Genomic DNA, 23,034 nt, shown 5'->3' on the forward strand with positions numbered 1-23,034 from the left:
TTATTCTGTGAACAGTGTTAAAAGTGTTTGTGTGATTTAAAAAAAAAATAAGTGAAAATGCCTCCTAAAACCAGTGGTAAAGCAGCAAAGAAGGCCGGCAAAGCCCAAAAGAACATCACCAAGGGCGATAAATCGAAGAGACGTACCAAGCGTAAGGAGAGTTACGCTATCTACATTTACAAAGTGTTGAAGCAAGTCCATCCCGATACTGGTATTTCCTCAAAGGCCATGAGCATCATGAACAGTTTTGTGAATGATATCTTCGAACGTATTGCCGCCGAAGCCTCCCGTTTGGCTCACTACAACAAACGCTCGACCATCACCAGTCGGGAAATCCAAACTGCCGTTCGTCTATTGTTGCCCGGTGAATTGGCTAAGCACGCTGTCAGTGAAGGTACCAAGGCTGTTACTAAATATACCAGCTCCAAGTAAATGCCTTGATTTTTTTCATTTATTCGTCGAAATTCAACCAAAGGCCCTTTTCAGGGCCACAAAAAATATTTTTAAAAGAGATCAAATTTTTGTTGAAACCATATTTATGCATTTTTAGTTGAAAATTTTTAAATAAATAAAATTAAAAAAAATATTTTGCATATTTTTACATTTTTTTTCAGAATATTATTTTTTACAAATAAAATATATTTTTTCAAACCAACATTATTTTCTTTCGTCTTTTTTCATTACATATATTTTTTTCCAAAAATTCTACAAAAAATAAAAATTTCATATTTTCACTGAAAATAATATATTTCCATTCATTTGTACTAACTCACATTGCCTTATGCCAAGCTTGCTTTGTTAGTGTGTGTATGCTATATGGGTATAACAACATATGCGTATGTGTGTATGTATTGGTGCGATTTTAGTTCGTTGTGCTATAGTAGACATCAGTGCCATACGAACGAATATGTGAATGGACAACATGTATGTACAAGCATTTTTTCTTCAGTACAGCAAAGGCAAATGGCAAATATGAAGTTAAGAGATTTTTTGGCGGGAAAAAAATTAGTGATGGAATTCTTTCCAAAGAAAAATATTTTTAAAATGGTAATTATAAATTTTTGATGAAAATTTAATAAAATTCAAAAATTTTAGAAAATATTAAAATATTTAGTTTTTGTAACGTTAAAGGGGCGATTTGCAAATTTTGAAGAAAATTTACGAAATTCAAAAATTAAGCAGAAAATATTAAAATATTTTTACCATTAGGTATTTGCAAATTATAAAAGTTTATGACCTGGATTAAAAAAAATAATCCATTTGTGGCGTCATTTTCTGGAATGTCCATAAATAAACAGGCACACTTTTACCTAATACTCTAATTAGCAAATTCTTTTTTTTTCTCCTAAAATTAAAACACATGTGGATTTTCTCATTTATTTAGGTAGTAAAATAATAAAATAATTAGTAAATAGTATGAAATAAATATTTTGTCTCTTTTGAAATTTAATTTGTAGCCCTGAAAAGGGCTGTTAGATATTATGGTGTACTACTATTTTGTTATTGGTCGAAGCAGTATAACATAGGTACATCGAAAAGATGAGAAGTGCATAGTAGTCAATTGTTATATTTTTCGAATTATTGTGTGGAAGCGTGTTTAATTTTTTACAAAAGTTTTCACAGAAATTTAATTTTTCCCAGGAAGCTTTAAAAATTGCTGAAAAAGATATTTTACATTTTGAAAGTATAGATTTCAGGCAAATTTCATGGAATTTTTCGAACGTTACAAAAATATTGTATTCCTATTGATTATTAAGTATTTACTATTTTCTATTAATTTTTAGTCAAAATATAAAATTTTAATAATTATTTTACTAAAAAATACTAATTTATAATTTTCTTTAAAAAAATTGGTTTTTGAATAGAGAAATTCTGCCTTTAGAAATCAAAAAATATTTCCCATCAAATTTTTCATAGACAGAGACAAATATAAAATTAGATAGAATTTTTTTTACATGGTAGAAAATTAGCTGGAAAAGAAAAAACATGCACATTTCATTCTTCATTCATGGGGATGTTTGCTGTAAAAAAAAAACAAAAATATTGAGGGGAAATTTTTTTCGCGCCAAAAATAACATATTGCAATAATTAAAATTTTAACCAGAATTAAAAAAAAATTATTTCTAACGAAATAAAAATTAAAATGAAAAAAAATTTAAATAGAAAATCATTTTACGAAAATGTTGAGAAAATGTATGAAAAATTATTTTTAATGAAAAGAAAAGCGAAAAAAATTTATAATTTCAAATAAAAAAAAATAAATGTTTGGAAACTTTACTCAAAATAAAAAAAAAAATTAAAAAAATCCTGTATTCCTATCAGCCTCAAAATAAATTAAAACAACGTAAAAATATTTTTATTTAATAAAAATTGTAATAATAATAAATAATTTGTTAAAAATTGAATCTCTTTTTTGATATATTTTGTGGTCCTGAAAAGGACCGATTGTATTCCTATCAGCCTCAAAATAAATTAAAACAACGTAAAAATATTTTTATTTAATAAAAATTGTAATAATAATAAATAATTTGTTAAAAATTGAATCTCTTTTTTGATATATTTTGTGGTCCTGAAAAGGACCGATTGTTTTGTTGTAAAAAAATGAGTTTTTAAAACGTCAAGAATTTAAGCACGTTCTCCACGAATACGTCTGGCCAATTGGATATCTTTAGGCATGATGGTGACACGCTTAGCATGGATGGCGCACAAGTTAGTATCTTCGAAAAGACCGACCAAGTAGGCTTCACTGGCTTCTTGCAAGGCCATAACAGCAGAGCTCTGGAAACGCAAATCAGTTTTGAAATCTTGAGCAATTTCACGAACCAAACGCTGGAAGGGCAATTTGCGGATCAACAATTCAGTACTCTTCTGGTAACGACGGATTTCACGCAAAGCGACTGTACCGGGACGGAAACGATGAGGCTTCTTAACACCGCCGGTGGCTGGTGCGCTCTTACGAGCGGCTTTAGTGGCCAATTGCTTACGAGGAGCCTTGCCACCAGTCGATTTACGGGCAGTTTGCTTAGTACGAGCCATTTTTCACTTTAATTTTTTCACTTCACTAGGTATGCACACAAACACTGTTAACACTGTAATAACTCGGAAACCGCGCCAGAAACGAGTATTTATAGAAAAATTTTGTGTTAGCATCAACGATTAAGGGTGAGTGTTCGTAAATACAAATATATGTCTACTAAATGGGCGCACACACGCACACATATACACAAACGACTATGGCACAAGCAACACGAACTAAGTCGAAATGGTTGACGATCAGGGAAATTTTTGTATAAATAGAACCGTTAGGGACGCAGTTAAAACATTCGTTCTTGTGCTTTCGTGAAGTGTTAAAGTGAATTAAAAAAAAAGTGAAAAATGACTGGTCGCGGTAAAGGTGGAAAAGGCTTGGGAAAAGGTGGCGCTAAACGTCATCGCAAAGTGTTACGTGATAATATCCAGGGCATTACCAAGCCAGCTATTAGACGTTTGGCTCGTCGTGGTGGTGTAAAACGTATTTCTGGATTGATTTACGAAGAAACTCGTGGTGTTCTGAAAGTGTTTTTGGAAAACGTTATTCGTGATGCTGTCACCTACACCGAACACGCTAAGCGTAAAACCGTCACTGCTATGGATGTCGTCTACGCTTTGAAGAGACAAGGTCGTACTTTGTACGGTTTCGGCGGTTAAATATTTTCTTGACGCTATTTGGAGAAATCTTCTTATTTTACAACAAACCAATCGGTCCTTTTCAGGACCACAAAAAATATTAAAAAAGAGATACTTTCTTGTTGAAAATTAATTATTATTATTATTTTTTTTTAAATAAATATACTAATAAAAATTATAACTACATATATTAAATGTTTAAAAAATTTCCATTACCTTTTCCGATTTTTCAAATATTTTTAATAAATTTGAATTTTCTTCTAATAGTATTACCCATTTCATATCACATTTCTTTCCAAAATCATAGTTTTTTTCCTTTCAATTATTTCCACATACCAATGCCTGTTAAAATGCCGTCGGCAATACGTACGTTAAAGAACAACAAGCAATGCCATGACTATTCACATCAGTGTTTTAAATTTCAAAAATAAAAAAAAATCAATACGTTCTCATTTCAAGAAAATTCATTACAAAAATAAAATTATTTTTAATAAATTCTACAATTTTTTTTATTTATTTTTGAAAATATTCGTAAAAAATTTGTTTAATTTTTTTTTATAAATCGAAAAATTTTTATTTTTTATTTTATTTTATTTTATTTATTTTTTTTTATTCAATTAAATAAAATTGACTTCATCATTTTCATTACAATCTTATTTAATTTCGCTAAATTTCTATCAAAAAACAAAAAATTTCTTCCTTCGAACATATTTCCATATAAAAATGCCGCCGTCAACTCGCATTTCTAAATGCCGTTGCTTGTTTGTTCATATGCTTGCTTGCTTATATTATGTATGTATACCATAGCGTCACTTTATCTATGCATGTGGTAGTATTTTGTTAGTCCATGATACTAAACAACGATCCAACAACGATGTGAGTACGATGTTCATAGTGAGTGAAACATTACAAAAATAATAATTTAAAAAATAATTTAAAAAATTAAAAAATTAAATTAAAACATTAAAATTAAATTAAAATATTAAAATTAAATTAAAAAATTAAATTTAAATTAAAAAATTAAATTTAAATTAAAAAATTAAAATTAAATTAAAAAATTAAATTTAAATTAAAAAATTAAATTTAAATTAAAAAATTAAAATTAAATGAAATTAAAAAATTAAAAAATTAAAATTAAATTAAAAAATTAAATTTAAATTAAAAAATTAAATTGAAATTAAATTAAAAAATTAAATTTGAATTAAATTAAAAAATTAAATTTAAATTAAAAAATTAAATTGAAATTAAATTAAAAAATTAAATTTGAATTAAAAAATTGAAATTAAATTAAAAAATTAAAATTAAATTAAAAAATTAAAATTAAATTAAAAAATTAAATTGGAAAAAAAGAAATTTTAATTAAAAAAAATAAATAAATAAATTTAAAAAATTAAATTAAAAAAATTAAAATTAAATTAAAAAATTAAATTAAAATATTAAAATTAAATTAAAAAAAATTAAATTAAATTAAAAAATTAAAATTAAATTAAAAAATTAAATTAAAAAATAAAAATTAAATTTCCGATTTAATAACGTTATAATTTTTTCTAAACAAATTTAAATTTATTTTCCAAAAAATCCAAAATAATATTTTCATTTTTCTGTTAAAATATCAAATTTTATATTTCAAAAGAAAAAAAATTCAAAAATTTTCATTAAAAGTCCATATAAATTTCATTTTTATTTATTTTTTTGATTTTAATATTTTTTTCATAATTTCTCTAATTTTATTAAAATATTTCTATATAATTTATTTTTCAATTCCATATTTTTCTTCAAACAATGTAAAAAATTTAATATTTTCTTTTAATTTTCTCTATTTTTATTAAAATTTTTCTATTTAATTTATTTTTCAATTTCATTTTTTTCTTCAAACTCCTAAAAATTTTCATTTTATTTTCGTCATCCCTTCATTTTATTTCAACTACAAAGGCCTGCAACGCAAAAAAAAACTCTTTCAATTCTCCTCTTTTTTGCCTTCCCAAAATAAAACGCGTTAGACGATTTCTTACAATAAAATTACTATGTGTGTGTATGTTTGTGTTTGGTGGTTATTTTCTGTGAGTCACACTGATCAACAGGAATAACTGTACTATTCTTCTTCTTCTTCTTCGTTTTAAATGTCCCCTTGCAAAAACAACATAACACATGAATGCTTCTTCTTGTTCTTCAATATACCTCGAATTATAACGGCAAACAACAACAAATGTTATGCAAACTCAAATGTGAATGCAATAAATGTATATTCTCATAGAAGAAAAATGTAAAGCCGTAAGGAGAAAAATTTATATTTTTTGGAATTTTTTTTTTATTTTTTTTTATTATTTTTTTTTTTAATAAATTTAACTAATGAAATAAATATGGTTTGAAATGATTTTTCCTCTTTTTAAATATTTTTTGTCGTCCTGAAAAGGACGGATTGGTTGATTTTGTATGGATTTTTTGTGTTTTATACGATGGTCTGTATTCACTCCATAATACCTTTCGCAATAATTTAGGCTTTCTTTTCGGTCTTCTTGGGCAAGAGAACAGCTTGGATGTTTGGCAATACACCACCTTGGGCGATAGTAACACCAGACAACAATTTGTTCAATTCTTCGTCATTACGGATGGCCAATTGCAAGTGGCAGCAGCTGTGACTACCTGAAATTGTTGAACATTTTAATCTACAAATATGTAGTTGGCTGCCGGGGTATTTTTATTCTGTGAACAGTGTTAAAAGTGTTTGTGTGATTTAAAAAAAAAATAAGTGAAAATGCCTCCTAAAACCAGTGGTAAAGCAGCAAAGAAGGCCGGCAAAGCCCAAAAGAACATCACCAAGGGCGATAAATCGAAGAGACGTACCAAGCGTAAGGAGAGTTACGCTATCTACATTTACAAAGTGTTGAAGCAAGTCCATCCCGATACTGGTATTTCCTCAAAGGCCATGAGCATCATGAACAGTTTTGTGAATGATATCTTTGAACGTATTGCCGCCGAAGCCTCCCGTTTGGCTCACTACAACAAGCGTTCGACCATCACCAGTCGGGAAATCCAAACTGCCGTTCGTCTATTGTTGCCCGGTGAATTGGCTAAGCACGCTGTCAGTGAAGGTACCAAGGCTGTTACTAAATATACCAGCTCCAATACGAACGAATATGTGAATGGACAACATGTATGTACAAGCATTTTTTCTTCAGTACAGCAAAGGCAAATGGCAAATATGAAGTTAAGAGATTTTTTGGCGGGAAAAAAATTAGTGATGGAATTCTTTCCAAAGAAAAATATTTTTAAAATGGTAATTATAAATTTTTGATGAAAATTTAATAAAATTCAAAAATTTTAGAAAATATTAAAATATTTAGTTTTTGTAACGTTAAAGGGGCGATTTGCAAATTTTGAAGAAAATTTACGAAATTCAAAAATTAAGCAGAAAATATTAAAATATTTTTACCATTAGGTATTTGCAAATTATAAAACTTTATGACCTGGATTAAAAAAAATAATCCATTTGTGGCGTCATTTTCTGGAATGTCCATAAATAAACAGGCACACTTTTACCTAATACTCTAATTAGCAAATTCTTTTTTTTTCTCCTAAAATTAAAACACATGTGGATTTTCTCATTTATTTAGGTAGTAAAATAATAAAATAATTAGTAAATAGTATGAAATAAATATTTTGTCTCTTTTGAAATTTAATTTGTAGCCCTGAAAAGGGCTGTTAGATATTATGTTTTCGAATATCGAAAAAATTCTTGACAAAGTAATTTTTGTGGGAAAAATTACTTCTTGGCGGCGGCTTTCTTTGCAGCTGGCTTCTTTGGTGCTGCGGCTTTTTTGGGCTTAGCAGCGGCTGTTTTTGCCTTGGGTGCCTTTGGTTTGGTGGCAGATGTTAGCGGCGGTCTTTGCGGGTTTTGCCTTAACTGTACCGGTTTTCTTGGCAGCCTTGGCCTTTGTTTTGTCAGCCTTCTTCTTTTCAGCGGTCTTTTTGGCGGCAGATGGTTTTTTGGCAGCTGTCTTCTTTTCGCCGGCAGCCTTTTTAGGGGCGACCTTCTTTTTCTTTTCACCAGCGGCGGGAGCCTTCTTTTTCTTTTCAGCAGTCTTTGCTTTAGGTTCCTTGGAAGCCGAAGCGGACAATTTGAATGAACCAGAAGCACCCTTACCTTTAGTTTGGATCAATTTTCCACTGGCAACAGCACTCTTCAAGTATTTCTTGATGAAGGGGGCCAATTTTTGGGCATCTACTTTGTAGGTGCTGGCCAAATATTTTTTGATGGCTGGCAATGAAGAACCTCCACGTTCCTTCAAAGTTTTGATGGCAGCATCTACCATTTGCTGGGTTGGTGGATGAGTTGGAGCGGCTGATGGTTTTTTTGCTTTGGCAGCGGCCTTCTTTGGTGCCTTTTTCTCAACAGCGGCAACTGGGGAGGCGGTGGTTTCAGCAACGGCGGCGTCAGACATGTTTATATTTCACTGTTTTTATATTTCACTGTTAACACAAATACACTCACAAATTTATGTGTACTACTATTTTGTTATTGGTCGAGCCGTATAACATAGGTACATCGAAAAGATGAGAAGTGCATAGTAGTCAATTGGTATATTTTTCGAATTATTGTGTGGAAGCGTGTTTAATTTTTTACAAAAGTTTTCACAGAAATTTAATTTTTCCCAGGAAGCTTTAAAAATTGCTGAAAAAGATATTTTACATTTTGAAAGTATAGATTTCAGGCTTCATTTTAAAAGATATTTCATGTTATTATCATTACCGGTTAGCGAGTTATAGACGTTTAACTTCAAAGATTATGAATTTGAAATCACAAATTTCTAACTAAATTTGAAAAAAATCCAAAAAATTTTGAAAATTTTCATAAAATTTCTTTTTGATAATATAGCCTGATATGTTTTCTTTAGGATAAATTAAAAATATTTAGAAATTTTGCATTTTCTATGTGAGAAAAAATTAAATTTATTATGTGGTCTATGACAGCAGAAATCCTCTTGTTGGCATATTTTCAATGAAGAAAACTTTTTCTACAAATAAATTTGAAAGCTCAAATCTTATTAACTTTTATAAAAATTTCTTAAAAAACATTTCAGGATTTGTATATTTACACCAAAATAAAACATTATTCATAAAAAGTCATTAATTGTTTGGAAAAGTTAAAAATTCCTTACAATATCATAAAAACAACAATGGACGAACATTCATCAACAAACGGCAATTTTTTTCAAAATAAACTATTTTGGCAAAAATAAATTAATTATACTTTAATAATATTCTAAAATAATTTATAAATCAGTTATTTATTAATTTTCACAATAATTTTGTCAAATTTTTGCAAAAAAAATTATATTAAAAATAATTTCGTTTTTGCTATTATTACCAAAGAAATTTCATGGAATTTTTCGAACGTTACAAAAATATTGTATTCCTATTGATTATTAAGTATTTACTATTTTCTATTAATTTTTAGTCAAAATATAAAATTTTAATAATTATTTTACTAAAAAATACTAATTTATTTATAATTTTCTTTAAAAAAATTGGTTTTTGAATAGAGAAATTCTGCCTTTAGAAATCAAAAAATATTTCCCATCAAATTTTTCATAGACAGAGACAAATATAAAATTAGATAGAATTTTTTTTACATGGTAGAAAATTAGCTGGAAAAGAAAAAACATGCACATTTCATTCTTCATTCATGGGGATGTTTGCTGTAAAACAAAAAAAAAACAAAAATATTGAGGGGAAATTTTTTTCGCGCCAAAAATAAAAATTGCATTAACATAGAATTAAGAGAATTTTTTTTTTTGGAAGGGGAAAAATGGAGGGAAGCATTTTCCCGCCAATTACGAAAAAGGTGAATAGAAAACAATTAAACAAACAATGTGAAAAAAATTCATCATGTGACAATACAAACGAAAAATTTTAAATAGAAACAAAGAAAAAAAAATAAAATAATTTAAATAATAAATCTGAATAATTAAAATTTTAACCAGAATTAAAAAAAATTATTTCTAACGAAATAAAAATTAAAATGAAAAAAAAATTTAAATAGAAAATCATTTTACGAAAATGTTGAGAAAATGTATGAAAAATTATTTTTAATGAAAAGAAAAGCGAAAAAAATTTATAATTTCAAATAAAAAAAAAATAAATGTTTGGAAACTTTACTCAAAATAAAAAAAATAAATTAAAAAAATCCTGTATTCCTATCAGCCTCAAAATAAATTAAAACAACGTAAAAATATTTTTATTTAATAAAAATTGTAATAATAATAAATAATTTGTTAAAAATTGAATCTCTTTTTTGATATATTTTGTGGTCCTGAAAAGGACCGATTGTATTCCTATCAGCCTCAAAATAAATTAAAACAACGTAAAAAAAACATTTTTATTTAATAAAAAATTGTAATAATCGTAAATAATTTGTTAAAAATTTAATCTCTTTTTTGATATATTTTGTGGTCCTGAAAAGGACCGATTGTTTTGTTGTAAAAAATGAGTTTTTAAAACGTCAAGAATTTAAGCAATACGTCTGGCCAATTGGATATCTTTAGGCATGATGGTGACACGTTTAGCATGGATGGCGCACAAGTTAGTATCTTCGAAAAGACCGACCAAGTAGGCTTCACTGGCTTCTTGCAAGGCCATAACAGCAGAGCTCTGGAAACGCAAATCAGTTTTGAAATCTTGAGCAATTTCACGAACCAAACGCTGGAAGGGCAATTTGCGGATCAACAATTCAGTACTCTTCTGGTAACGACGGATTTCACGCAAAGCGACTGTACCGGGACGGAAACGATGAGGCTTCTTAACACCGCCGGTGGCTGGTGCGCTCTTACGAGCGGCTTTAGTGGCCAATTGCTTACGAGGAGCCTTGCCACCAGTCGATTTACGGGCAGTTTGCTTAGTACGAGCCATTTTTCACTTTAATTTTTTCACTTCACTAGGTATGCACACAAACACTGTTAACACTGTAATAACTCGGAAACCGCGCCAGAAACGAGTATTTATAGAAAAATTTTGTGTTAGCATCAACGATTAAGGGTGAGTGTTCGTAAATACAAATATATGTCTACTAAATGGGCACACACACGCACACATATACATAAACGACTATGGCACAAGCAACACGAACTATGTCGAAGTGGTTGACGAGGGAAATTTTTGTATAAATAGAACCGTTAGGCTGCTAGTTAAAACATTCGTTCTTGTGCTTTCGTGAAGTGTTAAAGTGAATTAAAAAAAAGTGAAAAATGACTGGTCGAATTGTGCAGTGAACTAAAAATGTTTTTAAAAAACTAATAGTGAAATAAAGTGCTTTGCAAATAAAGAAACTTTCAATATTAAGGCATTCGCCATTGACTTTAAAGAAAAATATATAAAAAATAAATTTAAATTTATAATGGAGTCCCCAGGAATCCTATCAGATAGCTGTAGTGTAACAAATGATAATTGTGGCACAAAGAAAAAACAGAAAAAAAGAAAAAAGAACAAAAGTAGTGGAAGTGATTCCGACACCCAATATATGGTGATCAAATTAAGAGCACTAATCGACCAGCTTACTAAAGAAAGGGAAGAACTATTATCCCGAATAAAAGATCTTGAAAATATGATTGGAAATCTTCAAAATACAATAGTGAATACTCAACAAGTTAATTTGCCAAAAAACATTGAAAATAATAACATAACAAACAACAACAACAATATACAACATACAAATGAAAATGCGACTAATGAAAACAACATGGAAGTTGCCGACTGGGCTGATGAAGTTCGATGTAACCAACATACGCACAACCAACATGCCGAAAATACTCAACATAATGCTGAAACATGCCAACCTATCGCAACTTATCAACAAGATTCTGCAACATACCTGAAAATGTCAGCAACAGTAGACAAAAACCCCGCAACATCGCAATCCCAGCAACATAGTTCTGCAACATTTCAAAATATTCCGGCAACATTGGGCCAAAGTTCTGCAACATTGCAATCCACGCATCAAAACTCTGCAACATTTGAACAAGAGGCAACAATAAACAAACGGACAACAGCAACATATCAACGAAATGAGGAATCCATCCATGAATACACAAAAAATAAGACAGGTAAGGCCAGCCCTCCCCCTGCATTTAAAATTTATAATGTTAATTCAAAGGAAATTGTCAACAAAGTTTCAAGTTTGCTAGGACACAAACATTTTGCAACAAGCATAATCAATAAGAATTTGGTCACTCTTAAATTAGTTAATAAAGATGACCACATAAAAGTTAAAACTATGTTCAATGAATTGAAATATTCATATTATACGTTTACACCAAGAGATGAGAAACCAGTCTCATTAATAATCCATAATTTATCTAGCGCTTATGAGGAGCAAGAAATAATTGAGTACTTTAAAGAAAAGGAGATTAATATTAATATCCTAAGGTTAGTTAACTTAAATAATAATAAATGGGTTATTCAATTGACTAACGATTCTGACATTAAATCATTTAGAAGACAGAAATATATTTTTAACGGAGGTGTTATTATTGAAAATTATAAAAAACAAGGAATTATACAGTGTAAAAACTGCCAACGACCAGGTCATGTTGCAAGCAATTGTAATATGGCATATAGATGTTGTAAATGTAAAATTCCCCATGGGCCTGGAGAATGCAAAATCCCCCCAAAGGAAAAAAATACCGATGAAATTATAATCACAGATCCAGTCACAGGAAAAGTGACTCGACAGATTGGAATGACAGTTTATTGCATAAATTGCAAAATTGACGGACATTGCGCAAGCGACAAAAAATGTCCTACTAAAATTAGATTTGCTGAATTGAAAAACAAAGTAACCCCTAAAAAACGTTTTACTGAGCAAATTCCAATTAATAATAGGGCACCTCTGGTGAATTCTGCTACACCATATTCTAGTATTGTTAGGCAAAATCAGCCAGCTTTTACTAACACAGCTAAAAGCACCAATGGAGGGACTTCCTTCGAGATTTTTAACAACGACTGCATAAAATATATTGGTAAGGACATGCTAACAATTTTAAGAAAGGTTGACTGTTACGCAAAGAACAGACAAAATCTTATAAGTGATGAGGAAAAGGCTCAGGCTATTTTCAAACTACTGTTGGAACTTAGAATTGATGAATAAACTAAAGATCATCTTTATCAATGTTAACTCTATTGTATCCAATCATAAGAGACATTTCTTGCATTTATTTTTAAAAGAACACAATCCCGACATTCTCTTAGTTGCGGAACATAAACTTTCAGTTAGACACAATTATCAAGAGCGAAATTACAAAATTTTTCGGCAAAATAGGGTTGATGGTCGAGGTGGTGGAACTGCTATCCTTGTAAAGGGTTGGATCAAGGCTGAACAAATCCATGCTAACCTGGGGGAAATCGAAGGTACTGTAGTGGAGTTAAAGGGGCATTATAACAATGTCGTTGTTATGGCCCTTTACAAGAGACCACAAGAAAATATCAGAAACATTGACCTGGTAAATATAGGTAATATTATTGGTAATAAGGAAGCAATCATCGGAGCAGATCTGAATGCTAAACACCCTATATGGGGTGGTAATAAAACAAATGTTAGCGGCAAAGTACTCAGCGACTGGCTAGATATTTCCCCAAATATTTTAATTAGGCCAACCAGCGAACCCACAAGATGCGAATTTAATGCAAAATCATACATAGATATTTTCATCACTACATCTAATATAGGGATTTTATCCTCTGACCCTTCTAACTGTGTAAAAACACTAGATTTTAATTCCGATCATAAGGCGATATTAATACAAGTCCAACTTAGCAGGCTAGAAAGGAGAGTAATAAAAGAATTATATGATTTTGGTAGTTTTAAAAACCAAATATTTAATAATTATTTAAATCAACATAAACATAGACTCTCACTACCTGCTGATAGAAATCTAAACGTAACTGAAATTGATAAAGAAATAGATAAAATAACTGATATTATTACAGAGGCAATGAATAACAGCATGAGAAAATACATACCTAGACATGGTACATTAGTAGAACTTCCGCTAGATATTTTGCAATTAATTAGGCAAAAGAAAACCATTAGAAGAAGGAGATATAGGGTATTGGATATTGCAGAATATAATACTTTAAGTGCAATTTTAAGGCAATTTGACCAAATAATAAAAGAGAAAATCAGGTTATTTGAGGATAAGTACTACACAGATATTCTAAATAAAGTCAATTGCAACAGTTACATGTATAAAGAAATTAAGAGGTTCTGTGGTATCAAAAAAACAAAAATTCCAGTAATTAAAAATAATCAAGGTATAAGTATTGATAATTGTGAGGAAAAGGCTAATATAATAGCTGACGAATATTCAAAAATCCAGGATAGATTTAATGCTGATAATCCTCCCAATAATGATCAATTTAATCCTATTTATAATTTTGGAAATGGAGTATATGCGGATGGCAGATCAAATATGAATCAACCACAAACCTTCAAATTGGTGACAGCCAAAGATGTAGGAATTATTCTCAAAAATCTGAAAAATACAAAGAGCAGTGGCGAGGATGGTATCCCTAATTTTGTATTAAAAAGAATTGGACCCAGATTTTATGAGCATTTAACAATCATCTTCAATAATTGCCTAAATATAGGGTATTTCCCCATAAATTGGAAACAAGCTAGGGTGGTACCGGTTCTCAAGCCAGGTAAAGATCCCACCTTACCCAGTAGTTACAGACCAATTTCGCTCCTCTCCAACATAGGAAAAATATTAGAGATATTTATATTGAAAATATTAAATGAACACATTCTAAACAACAATATACTGAAAGAGTTCCAATTTGGGTTTAGGGAAGGTTTATCAACTACACATGCTCTTTTAGCACTATCGAGCAAAGTGGTCAATGGACTAAATAATAGAAGTGCAACCATTGCTGTTAGTCTAGACTTTGAAAAAGCGTTTGATAATGTCTGGCATCAAGGCCTTATAACAAAGATGGAAAATATTTTTAAATTTGAAAATCCAATGGTTCGATTAATACATAATTACCTAAGTGATAGGACATTTTCAGTTAATATCGAAAATAGTAATTCGACCCGGAGAAATATAAAAGCAGGAGTACCTCAAGGTTCGGTGCTTGGTCCAACCCTTTATAATATTTATATTGCTGACATTCCACAGCCTCAAAATGACCAATTATTAATAGCTTTTGCGGACGATATTCTTATAGCCTCATCCCACCCTAGAGCTAAAATTGCCAACAATCTGATAAATAATTATCTTGAGGAATTAACTGTCTACTTTGAAAAATGGAAGCTTAAATTAAATGAAAGCAAATGCAAATCAATTATTATAAGGGGTAAGAAAACTAGACTTTATAAAAATGGTCGTAGTTTTCTACCAGCAATTAAAATAAATGGATACATTCTAGAAAATGTCAAAGATCTCAAATATCTAGGAATTATATTTGATGAAGATTTCAAATTCAATAAACACGTAGAATACGTTCTTAGAAAAGCAAAGAATGCATACCAAAACGTAATTAGAGTTATAAATAGGAAAAGCGGACTTAGCGCCAAAATAAAAATGTGTCTATATAAACAGTTAATTAGACCTGCAATAACATACGGTTTTCCTATTTGGTTTGGTATTTCTTCTAGACAAATGGAAAAAATCAGGGTTTTTGAAAGAAATATGCTAAGATATTGTCTCAATATGAGATCGAAATTAATGCCAGATGGTAATTTCATTACACCGTCATGTCGTCGGCTGTATGAAGCTAGTAATCTAATAAGGGTAGACAAATTCATGACAAAAACAGCTATTAAACATCTCGAAAAATATATTAATTGCAATAATAATTCGCATAGTTATATTATAAGCGAAGAAAAATTTAATAATATCATAGCAAATGATGGATATTTGTCACCTATGTGCTTATTAAACTTAAATAAAAATAACATGCTTTTTAATAGTAATGACAAAATTGTATTCTATAATAGAAAATACGGCACATACAATATCAATGACCTAGTGTATAACACAGAACAATATTAAAATGTAAATTTGTACAAACATCTTATGCGCATATGCGAATGTGTGTGTGTGTATATATGCGTTTATATATACAGACACAGACGTTTGGATATGGGCACACTGTAAATATTGTAAATAGAAGTAGTTGTAGTAGTTTTAAGAATATTGAATTATTATTTATTTTATTTTGTTTAGTTTTTTATTTTTTAGTGTTAAGTAGTTTTTAAGTTTTAGATAGTAATAAAAAAAAAAAAAAAATTTAATAGCAAGTTTTTATACCAATTTTCTTGTTAATTTCAAATAAAATGATTGACATAGTCAAAAAATAATTTACAATGGGCAAAAAGGGCTGGCCTACCTTTTACTAATAATATAATATTAATATTCCTAGAAAAAGATGTATTCTGTTAGGAAAATATAATTTTATAATCTAGAGTTAAGTTTACTATGTAAAAAAAAAAAAAAAAAAAGGCAATTTTTATCATTCTGTGTTTTTCAGTGCTAAGTGAAGTGTTTAAAAATAAAATAAAGTGAAAATGTCTGGTCGTGGTTTTAAGGGAAAGGCAAAGTCCCGTTCCAATCGTGCTGGTCTTCAATTTCGGTCGTATTCATCGTTTGTTGCGTAAAGGCAACTATGCTGAACGTGTTGGTGCCGGTGCTCCAGTATATTTAGCCGCCGTTATGGAATATTTGGCTGCTGAAGTTTTGGAATTGGCTGGTAATGCTGCTCGTGACAACAAGAAGACTCGTATCATTCCCCGGTTCTCTTGCCCAAGAAGACCGAAAAGAAAGCCTAAATTATTGCGAAAGGTATTATGGAATGAATACAGACCATCGTATAATAACAAAAAATCCATACAAAATCAACCAATCCGTCCTTTTCAGGACGACAAAAAATATTTAAAAAGAGAAAAAATCAATTCAAACCATATTTATTTTATTAGTTAAATTTATTAAAAATAAAAAAAAAATTCCAAAAAATATAAATTTTTCTCCTTACAGCATTACATTTGTCTTTTATGAGACGAAATACATTTATTGTAGTCACATTTGAGTTTGCTTAAAATTTGTTGTTGTTTGCCGTTATAATTCGAGGTATTTTGAAGAAGAAGAAGCATGCTTGTGTTATGTTGTTTTTGCAAGGGGCAATTTAAAACGAAGAAGAAGAAGAAGAATACAGTTATTCCTGTTGATCAGTAGTACAGCTGGCTTGTATGACTCACAAAAAATAACCACCAAACACAAAAACACACACGCACGCACACACATAGTAATTCTATTGTAAGAAGTCGCCTCACGCTTTTTATTTTGGGAAGGCAAAAAAGAGGAGAATTGAAAGAGTTTTTTTTTGCGTTGCAGGCCTTTGTAGTTGAAATAAAATGAAGGGATGACGAAAATAAAATGAAAATTTTTAGGAGTTTGAAGAAAAAAATGAAATTGAAAAATAAATTAAATAGAAATATTTTAATAAAATTAGAGAAGTTAAAATAAAATATTAAAATTAAAAATAATAAATTAAAATGAAAAAATATGAAATTTATAGGGACATTTAATGAAAATTTTTAGAAGATGAAAAGCGATTTTATTATTTTTTTTTTGAAAAATAAAATGAAATAAATTACAAATTAAATAATTTTGAACCATAATTTACATTTTAGAAGAAAAATGAAAACATTTTTTTTTGAAAAATAAATTTAAATTTGTTTAGAAAAAATTATTACGAAAATAAAAATGAAATTGGTAGAAGTTTGAAGAAAAAATGGAATTGAAAAATGAATTTAATAGGAATATTTCAATAAAATTAGAAAATATTAAAATCAAAAATATTAAATAAAAATGAAATTTATATGGTCTTTTAATGAAAATTTTTGGAAAAATTTTAGAAAATGAGAAGCTATTTTATTATTATTTTTTTGAAAAATAAAATGAAATGAATGGAAAAAATGTTGAATAAAATTTGATATTTTAACAGAAAAATGAAAATATTATTTTGGATTTTTTGGAAAATAAATTTAAATTTGTTTAGAAAAAATTATAACGTTATTAAATTGGAAATTTAATTTTTTAATTTAATTTCAATTTTTTAATTTAATTTAAATTTTAATTTTTAATTTAATTTAAATTTTTTAATTTAATTTTAATATTTTAATTTAATTTTAATATTTTAATTTAATTTTAATTTTTTAATTTAATTTTTTAAATTTATTTATTTATTTTATTTTTTAATTGAAATTATTATTTTTGTAATGTTTCACTCACTACATCGTACTCACATCGTTGTTTGATCGTTCGTTGGTTCGTTGTTTAGTATCATGGACTAACAAAATACTACCACATGCTTAGATAAAGTGACGCTATGGTATACATACATAATATAAGCAAGCATATGAACAAACAAGCAACGGCATTTAGAAATGCGAGTTGACGGCGGCATTTTTATATGGAAATATGTTCGAAGGAAGAATTTTTTTGTTTTTTGATAGAAATTTAGCGAAATTAAATAAGATTGTAATGAAAATGATGAAGTCAATTTTATTTAATTGAATAAAAAAAAAAATAAATAAAATAAAAATAAAAAAAAAAAATTTTTTCGAATTGTACAATTTATTAAAAATAATTTTATTTTTGTAATGAATTTTCTTGAAATGAGAACGTATTGATTTTTTTTTATTTTTGAAATTTAAAACACTGATGTGAATAGTCATGGCATTGCTTGTTGTTCTTTAACGTACGTATGTACTAATACATGTATAGGGTATGTGTAGTTATGGTATACACACATTATATGAGTAACCAAAGGCATTTAGTAATGCGTATTGCCGACGGCATTTTAACAGGCATTGGTATGTGGAAATAATTGAAAGAAAAAAAATATGATTTTGGAAAGAAATGTGGTATGAAATGGATAATACTATTAGAAGAAAATTAAAATTTATTTAAAATATTTGAAAAATCGGAAAAGGTAATGGAAATTTTTTAAACATTTAATATATGTAGTTATAATTTTTATTAGTATATTTATTTAAAAAAAAAATAATAATAATAATTAATTTTCAACAAGAAAGTATCTCTTTTTTAATATTTTTTGTGGTCCTGAAAAGGACCGATTGGTTTGTTGTAAAATAAGAAGATTTCTCCAAATAGCGTCAAGAAAATATTTAACCGCCGAAACCGTACAAAGTACGACCTTGTCTCTTCAAAGCGTAGACGACATCCATAGCAGTGACGGTTTTACGCTTAGCGTGTTCGGTGTAGGTGACAGCATCACGAATAACGTTTTCCAAAAACACTTTCAGAACACCACGAGTTTCTTCGTAAATCAATCCAGAAATACGTTTTACACCACCACGACGAGCCAAACGTCTAATAGCTGGCTTGGTAATGCCCTGGATATTATCACGTAACACTTTGCGATGACGTTTAGCGCCACCTTTTCCCAAGCCTTTTCCACCTTTACCGCGACCAGTCATTTTTCACTTTTTTTTTAATTCACTTTAACACTTCACGAAAGCACAAGAACGAATGTTTTAACTGCGACCCTGACGGTTCTATTTATACAAAAATTTCCCTGATCGTCGACCACTTCGACTTAGTTCGTGTTGCTTGTGCCATAGTCGTTTGTGTATATGTGTGCGTGTGTGCGCCCATTTAGTAGACATATATTTGTATTTACGAACACTCACCCTTAATCGTTGATGCTAACACAAAATTTTTCTATAAATACTCGTTTCTGGCGCGGTTTCCGAGTTATTACAGTGTTAACAGTGTTTGTGTGCATACCTAGTGAAGTGAAAAAAATTAAAGTGAAAAATGGCTCGTACTAAGCAAACTGCCCGTAAATCGACTGGTGGCAAGGCTCCTCGTAAGCAATTGGCCACTAAAGCCGCTCGTAAGAGCGCACCAGCCACCGGCGGTGTTAAGAAGCCTCATCGTTTCCGTCCCGGTACAGTCGCTTTGCGTGAAATCCGTCGTTACCAGAAGAGTACTGAATTGTTGATCCGCAAATTGCCCTTCCAGCGTTTGGTTCGTGAAATTGCTCAAGATTTCAAAACTGATTTGCGTTTCCAGAGCTCTGCTGTTATGGCCTTGCAAGAAGCCAGTGAAGCCTACTTGGTCGGTCTTTTCGAAGATACTAACTTGTGCGCCATCCATGCTAAGCGTGTCACCATCATGCCTAAAGATATCCAATTGGCCAGACGTATTCGTGGAGAACGTGCTTAAATTCTTGACGTTTTAAAAACTCATTTTTTTACAACAAAACAATCGGTCCTTTTCAGGACCACAAAATATATCAAAAAAGAGATTCAATTTTTAACAAATTATTTTATTATTATTACAATTTTTATTTAATAAAAATATTTTTACGTTGTTTTAATTTATTTTGAGGCTGATAGGAATACAGGATTTTTTTAATTTATTTTTTTATTTTTAGTAAATTTTCCAAACATTTATTTTTTTTTATTTGAAATTATAAATTTTTTTCGCTTTTCTTTTCATTAAAAATAATTTTTCATACATTTTCTCAACATTTTCGTAAAATGATTTTCTATTTAATTTTTTTTTTTTCATTTTAATGTTTATTTCGTTAGAAATAATTTTTTTTTAATTCTGGTTAAAATTTTAATTATTCAGATTTATTATTTAAATTATTTTATTTTTTTTCTTTGTTTCTATTTAAAATTTTTCGTTTGTATTGTCACATGATGAATTTTTTTCACATTGTTTGTTTAATTGTTTTCTATTCACCTTTTTCGTAATTGGCGGGAAAATGCTTCCCTCCATTTTTCCCCTTCCAAAAAAAAAAATTCTCTTATGTATTAATGCAATATGTTATTTTTGGCGCGAAAAAAATTTCCCCTCAATATTTTTGTTTTTTTTTTTTACAGCAAACATCCCCATGAATGAAGAATGAAATGTGCATGTTTTTTCTTTTCCAGCTAATTTTCTACCATGTAAAAAAAATTCTATCTAATTTTATATTTGTCTCTGTCTATGAAAAATTTGATGGGAAATATTTTTTGATTTCTAAAGGCAGAATTTCTCTATTCAAAAACCAATTTTTTTAAAGAAAATTATAAATTAGTATTTTTTAGTAAAATAATTATTAAAATTTTATATTTTGACTAAAAATTAATAGAAAATAGTAAATACTTAATAATCAATAGGAATACAATATTTTTGTAACGTTCGAAAAATTCCATGAAATTTCTTTGTACTCTGCTCTGCCATGAAAGGTAATAGCAAAAACGAAATTATTTTTAATATAATTTTTTTTTTTGCAAAAATTTGACAAAATTATTGTGAAAATTAATAAATAACTGATTAATAAATTATTTTAGAATATTTTTAAAGTATAATTAATTTATTTTTGCCAAAATAGTTTATTTTGAAAAAAATTGCCGTTTGTTGATGAATGTTCGTCCATTGGTAGTATATGATATTGTAAGGAATTTTTAACTTTTCCAAACAATTAATGACTTTTTATGAATAATGTTTTATTTTGGTGTAAATATACAAATCCTGAAATGTTTTTTAAGAAATTTTTATAAAAGTTAATAAGATTTGAGCTTTCAAATTTATTTGTAGAAAAAGTTTTCTTCATTGAAAATATGCCAACAAGAGGATTTCTGCTGTCATAGACCACATAATAAATTTAATTTTTTCTCACATAGAAAATGCAAAATTTCTAAATATTTTTAATTTATCCTAAAGAAAACATATCAGGCTATATTATCAAAAAGAAATTTTATGAAAATTTTCAAAATTTTTTGGATTTTTTTCAAATTTAGTTAGAAATTTGTGATTTCAAATTCATAATCTTTGAAGTTAAACGTCTATAACTCGCTAACCGGTAATGATAATAACATGAAATATCTTTTAAAATGAAGCCTGAAATCTATACTTTCAAAATGTAAAATATCTTTTTCAGCAATTTTTAAAGCTTCCTGGGAAAAATTAAATTTCTGTGAAAACTTTTGTAAAAAATTAAACACGCTTCCACACAATAATTCGAAAAATATACCAATTGACTACTATGCACTTCTCATCTTTTCGATGTACCTATGTTATACGGCTCGACCAATAACAAAATAGTAGTACACATAAATTTGTGAGTGTATTTGTGTTAACAGTGAAATATAAAAACAGTGAAATATAAACATGTCTGACGCCGCCGTTGCTGAAACCGGTTCATTCAAATTGTCCGCTTCGGCTTCCAAGGAACCTAAAGCAAAGACTGCTGAAAAGAAAAAGAAGGCTCCCGCCGCTGGTGAAAAGAAAAAGAAGGTCGCCCCTAAAAAGGCTGCCGGCGAAAAGAAGACAGCTGCCAAAAAACCATCTGCCGCCAAAAAGACCGCTGAAAAGAAGAAGGCTGACAAAACAAAGGCCAAGGCTGCCAAGAAAACCGGTACAGTTAAGGCAAAACCCGCAAAGACCGCCGCTAAAGCATCTGCCACCAAACCAAAGGCACCCAAGGCAAAAACAGCCGCTGCTAAGCCCAAAAAAGCCGCAGCACCAAAGAAGCCAGCTGCCAAGAAAGCCGCCGCCAAGAAGTAATTTTTTCCACAAAAATTACTTTGTCAAGAATTTTTTCGATATTCGAAAACATAATATCTAACAGCCCTTTTCAGGGCTACAAATTAAATTTAAAAGAGACAAAATATTTATTTCATACTATTTACTAATTATTTTATTATTTTACTACCTAAATAAATGAGAAAATCCACATGTGTTTTATTTTTATGATAAAAAAAAGAATTTGCTAATTAGAGTATTAGGTAAAAGTGTGCCTGTTTATTTATGGACATTCCAGAAAATGACGCCACAAATGGATTATTTTTTTAATCCAGGTCATAAACTTTTATAATTTGCAATTACCTAATGGTAAAAATATTTTAATATTTTCTGCTTAATTTTTGAATTTCGTAAATTTTCTTCAAAATTTGTAAATCGCCCCTTTAACGTTGCAAAAACTAAATATTTTAATATTTTCTACAATTTTTGAATTTCGTTAATTTTTATCAAAAATTATAATCACCATTTTAAAAATATTTTTCCTTGGAAAGAATTCCACCACTAATTTTTTTCCCGCCAAAAATCTCTCAACTTCATATTTGCCATTTGCCTTTGCTGTACTGAAGAAAAAATGCTTGTACATACATGTTGTCCATTCACATATTCGTTCGTATGGCACTGATGTCTACTATAGCACAACGAACTAAAATCGCACCAATACATACACACATACGACTGCTTGTGCGATATGTTGTTATACCCATATAGCACAAGTAAACAAGCAACGACTAACAAAGCAAGCAACGGCGTTGGCATAAGGCAATGTGAG

The 23,034-nt window shown here is 29.1% G+C and overlaps 5 protein-coding genes and 3 pseudogenes across 5 annotated transcripts; 5 read left to right on the forward strand and 3 right to left on the reverse strand.

The window, feature by feature from the left end:
* Positions 1–9: 9 nt before the first annotated feature.
* LOC133322531 (histone H2B) lies at positions 10–448 on the forward strand. The gene has a single exon (XM_061531520.1). It carries the CDS (start codon positions 58–60, stop codon positions 430–432), a length of 375 nt encoding a protein of 124 aa, XP_061387504.1. The 5' UTR covers positions 10–57; the 3' UTR covers positions 433–448.
* A 2,111-nt stretch (positions 449–2,559) lies between these two features.
* Positions 2,560–10,632, reverse strand: LOC133322532 (histone H3.v1-like; annotated as a pseudogene).
* On the forward strand, positions 3,344–3,722 carry LOC133322528 (histone H4). Its single transcript, XM_061531518.1, has one exon. It carries the CDS (start codon positions 3,376–3,378, stop codon positions 3,685–3,687), a length of 312 nt encoding a protein of 103 aa, XP_061387502.1. The 5' UTR covers positions 3,344–3,375; the 3' UTR covers positions 3,688–3,722.
* On the reverse strand, positions 7,357–8,174 carry LOC133322525 (histone H1-like; annotated as a pseudogene).
* A 5,596-nt stretch (positions 10,633–16,228) lies between the features above and the next one.
* On the forward strand, positions 16,229–16,715 carry LOC133322529 (histone H2A-beta, sperm-like; annotated as a pseudogene).
* A 2,104-nt stretch (positions 16,716–18,819) lies between these two features.
* On the reverse strand, positions 18,820–19,194 carry LOC133322527 (histone H4). Its single transcript, XM_061531517.1, has one exon. It carries the CDS (start codon positions 19,160–19,162, stop codon positions 18,851–18,853), a length of 312 nt encoding a protein of 103 aa, XP_061387501.1. The 5' UTR covers positions 19,163–19,194; the 3' UTR covers positions 18,820–18,850.
* Positions 19,195–19,427: 233 nt separating this feature from the next.
* On the forward strand, positions 19,428–19,979 carry LOC133322526 (histone H3). The gene has a single exon (XM_061531516.1). It carries the CDS (start codon positions 19,503–19,505, stop codon positions 19,911–19,913), a length of 411 nt encoding a protein of 136 aa, XP_061387500.1. The 5' UTR covers positions 19,428–19,502; the 3' UTR covers positions 19,914–19,979.
* Positions 19,980–21,851: 1,872 nt separating this feature from the next.
* Positions 21,852–22,247, forward strand: LOC133322530 (histone H1.1-like). Its single transcript, XM_061531519.1, has one exon. It carries the CDS (start codon positions 21,852–21,854, stop codon positions 22,245–22,247), a length of 396 nt encoding a protein of 131 aa, XP_061387503.1.
* The last annotated feature ends 787 nt before the right edge of the window (positions 22,248–23,034 follow it).

This window comes from Musca vetustissima, unplaced genomic scaffold (genome assembly GCF_032173495.1).
Source record: "Musca vetustissima isolate MV318-11 ecotype Yass unplaced genomic scaffold, APGP_CSIRO_Mvet_v1 utg85570, whole genome shotgun sequence".
NCBI classification, from domain to species: Eukaryota; Metazoa; Arthropoda; class Insecta; order Diptera; family Muscidae; genus Musca; species Musca vetustissima.